This window comes from Gymnogyps californianus, chromosome 5 (genome assembly GCF_018139145.2).
Source record: "Gymnogyps californianus isolate 813 chromosome 5, ASM1813914v2, whole genome shotgun sequence".
In the NCBI taxonomy this organism is placed as follows: domain Eukaryota; kingdom Metazoa; phylum Chordata; class Aves; order Accipitriformes; family Cathartidae; genus Gymnogyps; species Gymnogyps californianus.
Window position 1 is genome coordinate 5,555,892 of NC_059475.1, and position 11,415 is coordinate 5,567,306.

The 11,415-nt window shown below is 35.3% G+C and overlaps 1 protein-coding gene across 1 annotated transcript in view; it reads left to right on the forward strand.

The window, feature by feature from the left end:
- SLC17A6 (solute carrier family 17 member 6) overlaps positions 1 to 10,456 on the forward strand; it is a 33,286-nt gene extending 22,830 nt beyond the window's left edge. Inside the window, exons 5-12 of the mRNA XM_050897768.1 lie at positions 1,166 to 1,253; positions 1,355 to 1,441; positions 2,356 to 2,498; positions 4,906 to 5,055; positions 7,238 to 7,370; positions 8,089 to 8,199; positions 9,635 to 9,762; positions 10,124 to 10,456. Of these exons, the coding sequence (XP_050753725.1) occupies positions 1,166 to 1,253; positions 1,355 to 1,441; positions 2,356 to 2,498; positions 4,906 to 5,055; positions 7,238 to 7,370; positions 8,089 to 8,199; positions 9,635 to 9,762; positions 10,124 to 10,456 (1,173 nt within the window). The remainder of the gene's footprint in view (positions 1 to 1,165; positions 1,254 to 1,354; positions 1,442 to 2,355; positions 2,499 to 4,905; positions 5,056 to 7,237; positions 7,371 to 8,088; positions 8,200 to 9,634; positions 9,763 to 10,123) is intronic.
- Positions 10,457 to 11,415: the final 959 nt, after the last annotated feature.

An 11,415-nucleotide genomic window follows, 5' to 3' on the forward strand; every position in this document is an offset into this window, starting at 1 on the left:
AAGCAAGTGGGTAATTACACAATAAAATAGCTATTTTAGACCCACTTATTTCTGTGATACTGTTCGAAGGAATCGTGAATGCAAAACATCTCAAACAGGACCGTTTGAAGAAGGTTTACAATAAATCATGACAACCTTAAGATTACGTCTTTATATATTTTTTTTAAATTAACAAAAAGACTGAAACAAACATGAAATTGGTTATAGGATCTTTCAAAACAGAAGAACATATTTTACAACCTTTTTTGTGTATTGAGAGTGATAATATCAACATTTATGATAACCTCAACATTTGCAAAAAGTTATTAATTTTTTCTACTTTTTGCATAGGAAACAAAACATCAGATTAAGAGAAAAGTGACTCTATATAACTATGCATACATCATAATAATTCTTAAGCAGGAATTTTGTGAAAAATTACTGTATATTTCATATTATATTTTCTAAAATTTCAACACTACAGGATGTAATGATTTTTTTTTTTTTTTTTTTTTATTTCTTTAGTTTTTCTATCATTAAGTTAAAGGCTGGTTTTGAAGAGAGACCTAAAAAGTAACTGGTTTAAAATCAGACCAACTAAAATCATTCAATTATTTGCTTTAAGTGCTCAAGAAGGTTCATTAAAGATAAAGACAGTGAAAAACTTCTCTCTTAACATTATATTTTTAACCTCTTATTGATCTTATTTTCCAGTTTTAGAGCAGTGGAACAGTAATCTGTATTTCCTAAATTATACTTTAAATGTTAGATCAAAAAAAGTTAGAAGGTCACTAAAACTGGGGGTTGGAGAAATCAGCCCAGCATTAGAAAGACTCCAGAGGGTCTGTGTTTTCATCCTTCCTTTGACTCTGGTACTCGTGCATTAAGATTCTTTCTTTCTAATTCTTTGCGATTCTTTCCTGGAAGGGGCAAGGGGAGCAAAAGGAAATAATTATGTTTTGTATCTGTTTCATAAGGCCTCTTTAACGATTTGGAGTGCTATACAAACCCCATTTCAACTTTAATAGAAACTGAAGTTTTTCTATGGCTGTGCTCAGACTTGACTATAGAAATGCAAAGCATTCTCGACTTCTTGTTTGTAGCAATTAAAAAAAAATATCATGCAAAGACAATGAACTGAGTGATTGATCAGCATTAGCTAACTTGTGGCACACCCATTCCCCAGGGGGTCACCTACCCTGCCTGCCACGGTATTTGGAGCAAGTGGGCCCCCCCATTAGAAAGAAGTAGGTTAGCAACCACTTCCTTTTGTGGTAAGTAACTTTCTATTTTTGTCTTTCTTTCATTTGTAACGTAAAAGTATTTTGAGACTGAATTTTTCTCCCTTTTCATCCACACATGTCTTGTTTTGTAGGTTCCTATGCAGGAGCTGTTATTGCAATGCCTTTAGCTGGAATTCTAGTGCAATATACTGGGTGGTCTTCTGTGTTCTATGTGTATGGTATGCATTTTTGCTCATCTCACTCCAATATCGTGTGACCTTACTCTACCCTTTCTAAAAATGTAAAAGCTACTGTTAAGAGGCCAAAAAAAAGAGAAGTGGGTCCGTAAAGCTAAAAATACAGTCTAGAGAAAAGGACAATGAAAGAACAGGATTTAAAGGAGAGAGTAGGAAAGCAACATTATTAAATAAGAAGAGAAACTCGTTCATGGTGAAACCTTCATCATTTCTAGTACAAGTAGTGCAAACTGCTCTGCAGGTCTATAGAATCTCAGATCATGTAACGTCGCTCTTTCATTTATACAACTGTAAGTTTAGAGTACCTGCCCTGACTAAGATGTCCTGATTTTTATCTGAAGACTTACATAACTTCATTCACACTAGTTGTGCTACCTTAACTTACACTGATGGAAAAAAATGTCCCAAAGGAGTTCATTCTGCAGTGTAAAATTGATGTGAATTAGGGGGAAACCTTATAGAAATTTAATAAACTACTCATAGCATTGCTATGTTGAAAACAATGTCACAATCTTGTATTTTGCAGGTAAAAAATTTAGTGCAGTAATCAAACAACAGTGGCTCAAAGCAGAATGGAACTTCATTTACAGTCTGGTGAAATGAAATGGAAGCTGTTTCACTGCATTGCATTGTACAAATTGATGTTAAAATATCAGTGAATATTCACTTACAGTGAAATCATTCTGTAAATGAAACAAAGAAGACTTCACTCTGGTCCAGCTCTGCATGTATTTTGCACAAATGTTGTTTGCAGGATCCACCTCCCTGTTAGAATGACTCAGTAGAAGAGCAGTAACAACAATTGCCATTTAAATTTGTTATAATTCTTCACAGATTTTGTCCTTGTTTGCTGCTTTACTGTGCATCTTTTTAAAGTCTTTCTTTCCATTCCAAAGGGAGCTTTGGTATAGTCTGGTACATGTTTTGGCTTTTGGTTTCATATGAGAGTCCTGCAAAGCATCCTACGATCACAGATGAAGAAAGGAGATACATAGAAGAAAGCATTGGAGAGAGTGCCAACCTCCTAGGTGCAATGGAAGTAAGAATATTACTTATACACTTGTTTCCTATGAGACAGTAATAACCCCCCCCCCCCAAAAAATAGAAACAACAAAAAAAATCAAACACCCTTCTTCTTTAAGACAGAAAAGCATGTTTCAAACAATTGAAAGTTTTTTGGGGTAGGGAGATCTGAAATCTGCTGATGGATTTCTGAGTGGATATTGCTTCTGCACAAAGAGAATCATAGAATCATAGAATAATTTGGGTTGGAAGGGACCTCTAAAGGTCATCTAGTCCAACCCCCTGCAGCGAGGAGGGACATCTTCAACTAGATCAGGTTGCTCAGAGTGCAACTGCAACCTGTTCCAGTGTTTCACCACCCTTATTGTAAAAAATTTCTTCCTTAGATCTAGTCTAAATCTACCCTCTTTTAGTTTAAAACCATTACCCCTTGTCCTATTGCAGCAGGCCCTGCTAAAAAGTTTGTCCCCGTCTTTCTTATAAGCCCCCTTTAAGTACTGAAAGGCCGCAATAAGGTCTCCAGTTCTTCTAGTAGATCACTCATGGACTTTATGCCTCTTTTTCTACTCCAAAGTATAAAAAAACCCCTACAGCTACATTTGAAATAGCAGCTTTATTGAGACTTTCATAGTACCTTGAGTTCAAGTGGTTAATTTCCTTCCTATATAATCCCTTCTGGAAGGTTTTCCTCTTCCTAAAAGTAAACTGGAGGAAAAGCACTACTCAGTGTCTCTTGAGGTCCTCAGAACATCAGAAAAAAAGCAAATCCTGACTATTCTATGTTTCATTTGCAAGAAAGGCTGTAAGTTGCAACAGAGCATGCTAGGAGAGCCATAGGAACATTCCCCATTACCGTGGTAACTTTGCTGGAAACATGCTATCAAGCCTCTCGTAATCTGACTTAGTTATGTACTGGATTAGTCCTCAAGAACTCCTAAAAAAACAGCTATGAACTTAGAGAATTTTCTAGCCACTTAATAATCCTATCATGCTAAATAATAATTTTCTTATTTCTCTAACTATTGAAAAGCTTTAAAGAAACTATCACCATGCTTACTAACTCAAGAAAGTAAAAAAATTCTGGTTCTTAAGCCTCACTTCATCTGCCCAAATTTTTACACCATCCATTCCCAGTAGACCCTCACTACCACTCTTCATTATGTTTTCTAATTGGTCAGAACATTGGTTCTTGATTGAACTCAGGAATAAACCATTTCTCTCTTAGTAAAAAAACTTTGATCCAGATTAAATAGGGAACTGGAAATATTACAGAGTCATTTCTTTGATAGCTGACATTTTTTGGTGTTCTTGAGGGGGTGTCTGTGTTGATATTCAACAGCATTCAGCAATGTTCATGGTTTCTTATACCTATAAGTGCTTTTGAAAATCTGACATGAAATGAGATACTTCACAGGATGTCCATATAATTCTAACTTGGGCTGGATAATTTCTGTCTATTTTTTATTGTTGCTTTTTCATTAAACATTTTTTGGAAATGATTGATTTGTATCAATAGTTCAGTTGCTCCTAACATATTTAGGCTGAAATTCTTCCCATAGTATCAAGTTAGCTTTTCTGGCTGGCTTCTCATTAATTAAGTCACACTTAATTCTTAGCTCTTACTTAAGTGTAATTGAATAGGTATACAAAGTATGGCATATATCCATCTATGGGCTGTTTTTCTTTGCAGAGAAGCCAGTATTCAAATCAACAGTAGGCTAAATTCAGCCTGAAACCTTGCTGAAGTGATTTTCAAACACTCAGCTGGGTCTGGATCCTGTATTTGGATCAACACAGATGGGCAAAACCCTGGGCTCATGGAGGGGTGCTGGGACCCAGCAGGATTGTAGTTCTGTCCATCTGTCATTTTTTTTTTCATCATGCAATTCATTTTAAAAATACAGTAAAACAAACAAAAAATATATTGACCAAGCAGTTTCAGCTGAGGCTTAATAAAAAAATTATTCAGAATGCTGAGATTAAGATTTAAATGCTAAAATACATTCTTAAAATAAATCTGGATGAAATTGTGTACTTACAGTGTAAAATCTGACTGTTGCCTTAGATACAGCAACATCGTCTTTTAAAGACATATTATTATTTTGGACTTAGTATGTTCATGTTTACATGATTGAGATAATAGCACTTGTACCTGAGTGTTGTGATACAGCTAAGTGTCACTGAGTTTCTCCACGTGTGCATTTTGTAGCAATTTTTATTTGCTAATGTTTTTAAATTAAATCTTGATCATCCAAACGTGGATGCATGTACTTTATGATAATTGAAGTAATTGGAATTCAGATACATAAAGCTGTGCATATATGAGCTTGTTGGGGTCTAGGTAAAAATACCAGATAGGAAAAAGGAAGGTAGATAGTTGATAACGATCAAAATGGTGACTGGTTCCCCTTTCTGTGTTTCAGAAATACAAAACTCCATGGAGAAAATTTTTTACATCTATGCCAGTCTATGCAATAATTGTTGCAAACTTCTGTAGAAGCTGGACTTTTTACTTGCTGCTTATTAGTCAGCCTGCTTACTTTGAGGAAGTGTTTGGATTTGAAATAAGCAAGGTATGTAAAAATAATGTAAAGCTTTTATCTTAGCTAAGCAAATACCAGAGCTACATTTGTGGTATTTATTAGGAGGAGGAAAGAAAAGTGTTCTGCATCTTTATCATGGGTTTACAAGTCTTAAATCTTATCCCTCCCAGTTACTGTTTCCGTGACCAGCACATATAAGTGAAGCAACAACAATGACAAAGGCTTGAATAGGGGAAGGTGAAGGCAGGATGAGATTCAGTGATGATCTACTTGGGGCCATATTGCAAAAAGACCTTCAGTTAAGTGCTTGAAACCAGATCATGCATGGTATTAGAAAGGTATCGAGAGAACCATTACACTTCGGTCCCTGACACCCCAGGGAATGCAGGATCCCACCAAAGCTATAAAGAAAGCATTGACAAAAGGTTCCATTTTTTCAGGTGCATTTTACAAAGCAGAATCACCTAGTTTTAGGAAGGATAGTACAATTTATCACCTTTCTATGTCCCCCTTTAATGTGGTCAGAACTGCTCCTCCTTTTTCGCTTAGGAAGTGAAAGAGATGGTGGCAAAATATGAGACATAGGGATGATCTAAGGTTCCACATAATCCATATGAATTTTGGATCAGACCTGTAATGTAAATATGGGTACATGCAAACAAGCCTTCAGAGAGTATAGTAAACTTTCTACTAATACAGATTTCCTTCTTGTGAAAGTGACGGGGGCTTGTGCTTTTGAGAGACCTGTATTCTTTTGATATTGTTCCATGAGGTATTGTCACCCTAAATTTGTGGTGTAAGTGACAATTAGAGGAGTAGCTTCCAAAGGGTTGCCGTATTATGGAGTATTGTCAAAATTATGTAATGCCATCCTGCATTTAAAGGTGGGCTTCCATCTTTGGCTGGAGTTATTTTAAGAAGCTTTGCTACGCTTGAGACATCATCTGTTGTGCATGCAATAAGAATGGTTACATCCTATAGAATTAATCTGATCATTTTGTTCTAGAAGATTTTTCTTAGAGTGTATTTAAAGAAATGCAGAGCTTTGTAAACAATGACAGCAAAGTCATTTTTCACCTGCTATGGATATGGATGCTCATAAATGAATAGTTATCATTTAGTCATGAACACCTCAAAGCAGTAACCACAATACCATAATTACCTCATAGTTAGTATCTGGTTTATTGGGAGAAACATCGATTAACATGAAGCTAGCTGTCACAACATAGTCGCCACATATATAAACTGCAGTGAAATACACAACTGCACAATTTTAATTGAAAAATAGAGAAAATTAGTTTTCTTTTTTTCTTACGAAGTGTCTCTGCTCTGCACGCTGATGTAACTCAAGTCAGACATCAGGCCAGCTGATACACTGTTCAGACACGAATTATGCAAAAAACCCTGTTCTTAAGCACTTTTTCAGATATAGACAATAATCAGAATTCCCTATTAGAACAAAATGCCATGCGTACTAAACCAAACTACCTGCAAGGCAGTTACGCTGACAGGAGATAGCAGGTGGCAGTTCGTGCCATGCTCACAGATACCCTATCCTGCTTTGAAGGGATAGTCTTCAAATATATTATTATATCTTGGAACAGTCATCACAAAATTACTATGTCTTACTTTGCTAGTATGTATAGCATTTTGAATATTGTCCACGGATATTTAGTGTTATCTTTCACTACGTACAGAGTTTCTCGGACATTTGCCCACGTGAAATTTGAAGCTTGAGGGATGGTGAGAAATGAAAGGCAAATGGCCATTGTGCACATGAGGATGATCTACAGGGAATCTGTCTAGACATGTTAGGTTTGCTGGGCAATGCTACACCAAACACTTCACCAACAGAAATGTAGCAATTCAGTTCAACGTATTTGATCATAAATTTTCTGAAAAGAAAGGGCAGAGGGGCTATTAGTCAGGGGAGAAAAACCATTAGCTTAAATACAAACTGTGAAAACCATCTATAAACAAAAAGTGTCATGGCGTCAGAGGTTCTTAAAAACTCTGGCTGTTCTTCATAAAATACAACGACAACTTAAGATCATTAGTTTTGTTCATTTAATAAACCAAGTTAAGATTTTTAGTTTTAGCACATAGCCTGAAATCGAAAAGAAACAATTAATTAGTTGCTGAATGCTTCAGAAAATGAAGAATCAATATTTTCTTACAGTTTATACTCTGCTAATTCTAATGATTATTTTAGGTGGGTATCTTATCTGCTGTGCCGCATTTAGTGATGACAATTATTGTTCCTATTGGGGGACAAATTGCAGACTTTTTAAGAAGCAGGCAGATTCTTTCAACCACTACTGTGAGAAAGATAATGAACTGTGGAGGTAAGTCTTCTTCTTTTATTAAAAAGCTTCTTGTACAGATTTAATGTCCATATAGTACGCTGTATACAGTAAACAAAGAAACTGCATGGTTCTATGTACTTATGAAGCAATACTTTGTGCGTTTTTTGTGTATTACAGATGTGGTTACTAAATAAAAGTAAACACAGTTGTTCCTCTTGCCAGTTTCAATATAGATGTTCAGTACTTGAAAAAGCATTTAGGCTGTTAAAGAAACAGATGAGCTTTTGGGGGGTAATTTGCCTACCCTTAGCTACTTACTGAATCCTAGCTCCTCATCTAAACACCTTCTGCACTAAGAGAGCCCAGACAACTACCTGAGATTACATATCTGACTTCTGAGAGGTTAAAGTCACATGAGCTGAATCCTGGCTGTGATAAGGGCTGCAAAATTCATAAGCAGGTTAAGTGTATATTCCCATTAGGGTTGGCTGGAATGACCTAACCAAATGACAAGTATTTCTTTTCATCTTAAAACTGACAGGAAGTAACAATAAATTAGCGTACAAAGAATAAAATCAGGATTATTTGAGATAGCAAGAACATGTGTTTTTTAGGGATGAAAGAAATACCTGATTATATTCCACTCTGAGGTAATGTTTTGCCTCTGTCTTCCTATGAAATATTACCATATCCTAAGGCCAGCAATATTTGAGAGGGAATTAAATCTGATGCCTGCTTTTCTTTATGATTTCCCCAGGTTTTGGTATGGAAGCAACTCTTCTTCTCGTGGTGGGATATTCTCACAGTAAAGGAGTGGCTATTTCATTCTTAGTGCTTGCTGTAGGCTTTAGTGGATTCGCCATATCTGGTAAGATTATATTACTGTTATTAGTAAGTTATTTTATCTTAAGAGATAGAACATCTCATTTGGTTTTTATTCATTAATAGTAATTTAAACAAACCTCAGAGTTCCAAATGACATTATTTATGATCATTACAAAGGAAAGTACAATCAGTATTATATCTTTTATATTAGATGATTATTTTTGTTCAAATACTTCAATCTTTTCCATATTCATTGCAGCAAATTAGACTTTCTTTTCAGTGAGGTGTTAATGTACACCATAGATTTTTCTTGAAATCAAACATATAACACAAATGGACTGATATTATACAATGATACCTAAATTTACACATCTGTTTAAATATAGGCCTTTTACTATTTTTTCCCGCTGTATATTAGTTAATGCTTTGTTAGTGTTGCATTTTTTTATTACTTTGGGGCCTAATTACTAGCAATTTTTTTCTGCTTTAAAATTCAGCTCTTCCCCTTTCCTGCTGATATATCACCCTTTTGCCTTTGCCTTTCCCAAACACAAGTCACCTGGCCTTCCCTTGTTTTCCCACTGTGATCTTAGTATCCTCTCCCATGCTGGTTCCTTATGTCTAAAACAGGCTCTCTTTTCTTTTGTGCCAAATATCTAAACTCTCCTTAATCAAATCCGTCCTTAATCCCACGTATTCTGCAAGGTATCATCACACCTGTTTTGTACAACTTGAAAAGTGTATTGCACTTTCTCTAACAGTTATCCATATCATACTGCCTGCCTTTTCCCTTTTATTATCTTTCTGTATCCAAAGATTTGGTTTCTGCTTTCACTTAAGTGCATATTTTGGGGACAATGAGTTCTGTCACTTCAGAGAAGCATGTGGATTTTTAAAGATTATTTAAATAGTTGCTGCATAAATTTCAACAGAATTAAGCTGCTGGAAATGCAAGAGAACAAACAAATATTTATAAAAATAATTAATAGATCATTTACAGATACTGTCTTTTTACTCCCTTCTTTTTACCACTCAAGAACAGAAGGGAACTCCCTTCTGCTGGTCTGTGTGACAAAAAGAAAAATGTGGGCAATAGGAAAGTGGTACAAGCTGGAAGAAGAAAAGACTTGTTATTTACAGTATGAAATGGTCATGACACTGAGAAATATGAACTTTCTCCCTGCCTAAATATCTTCTGGGTTCTCTACTCCACACAGTCACTACTGGGATTTTTTTTAAAACTGCAATTTTGGGAAGAAAATACATTTGGTATCCTTTTATAATATATTTTTAAAAGAAAATGAAAACCCAGAGTCTCTCTAGGAATATTTAATCATTATAAACCTTTTAGAGAAAACAAAATGTAATTAAACAGCCCAAATATGTCATAGGAAAATTGTCAAGTGATAGCATTACTTTTCAGAACTGAAGTAATGCTCTGCTTTTGGTATGAATGTTTGCTGACCTTTGCATTGCAGGATTCAATGTCAACCATTTAGACATTGCCCCGAGGTATGCCAGCATCTTAATGGGGATTTCTAATGGAGTCGGGACCTTGTCTGGAATGGTTTGCCCTATAATTGTTGGAGCAATGACAAAGAACAAGGTAAACGGCAATACAATTTTCAAATCTTCCAGTTTAATACTATTGGTTTCAAGAAAAAGACCTTTCCATAGTACAACTTGCCAGGATATTCGTATTAGAGTCTGGGACCTCCAGGGGATATCATCCAGGAACTTGCAGATTTGAAGCATGCTTCACTATATGCTCACCAGGTCAATGCTTTTGTAGGCTAACGAACAGTGAATTTTCAAAGAAAGATAGATATAAATAATTGGAAACTGGACACTTAAACGTTTTAACTGTGCTGACTATCACAGCCTCAATCCCTAGTTTAAATCTTTCAGCTCAGAAGAGTTAGATAAGTCTCTGCACTAGTCTGATTTAGCAAATTTCTTCTTTACAGACACGTGAAGAGTGGCAGTATGTCTTCCTCATTGCTGCTTTAGTTCATTATGGAGGTGTTATCTTCTATGGCATATTTGCTTCAGGAGAGAAACAACCCTGGGCAGACCCTGAACAGACAAGTGAAGAGAAATGTGGCTTTATTCATGAAGATGAACTTGCTGAAGAGACAGGGGACATTACTCAGAATTATGTAAATTATGGTACCACCAAGTCTTATGGTGCTACAACCCAGGTCAACGGCGGCTGGCCTAATGGTTGGGAGAAAAAAGAGGAATTTGTACAAGAGGAAGTACAAGACTCATACAACTACAAGGAAGGAGATTATTCATAACAAACCTAAATATTGGGTATATTTTGTAGTGTTTGTGATTAAATTCATTGTGATTGTTTGCACACAGAAATAAAATGTGGTATAAACATGTAAACACATATCAAACAGGAAGGTCTTACTGTAAAAAAATACATCAAAGTGCAATCTGTATGAGTTGTGACATGTCATCACTTTCATTAGGTTATATTTGTTCTATAAACATTAGAGTTTTAAGGGTTTACTGGTCAAAACTATAGAGGCAATTAGATACTTACAGTATACAAGAGCTAAAACTCATAACTAAGCATTAAAGCACAACTAAGCAACCAAGTTGGCACAACTAATGCTCTTTTTAGAAAGCCAAAATTACTTGATCATTAAAAATGCACTTATATATTTGTTACACTGTATTGAAAGAGATTGTGTTAAATACACACGTTTACTCAGTGCAATGTAGGAATTGTGTGTTTAGTCTAAGACAAGAGCTTTCTTAAAGAAGAAAGGTTGAGTCCTAGGCATTTACAGAGGATTGATCCAGTTCCTTTAACGGTAACTGTATCAAGCCTAAAGAACAAATAGGGCGTATTGTATGTTTATCGTGATTACATGCTGCAGGCTACTCTGTGATGAATAAAGGAATTATTTAGGAGTTTTATACTGAATGTTTGGGCACAAATTCTTATTTCTATTCTTTACAGAATCTTATGAAATTATAGGCGTTGTCATGTTCTTCCCTGCATTTATCTACTAATATAAAAACAATATATAATGTTAAGTCTGACTTTTCATGCAGACTGTCAAATCCCTTTATCAAAAAACAAGCTTTATTATTCTATTCTTTGCAGTATATTCCAACTTTGTACTGGTGTCTTTAGAGAGAGAAAAAACCAATATAACCTAGAAAAAGATATAGTCTTTTACAAAATTCCAAAGAGAAATTTACTATGAGCAAGTAGCCCTATGAAAAAGGATGTATTTGT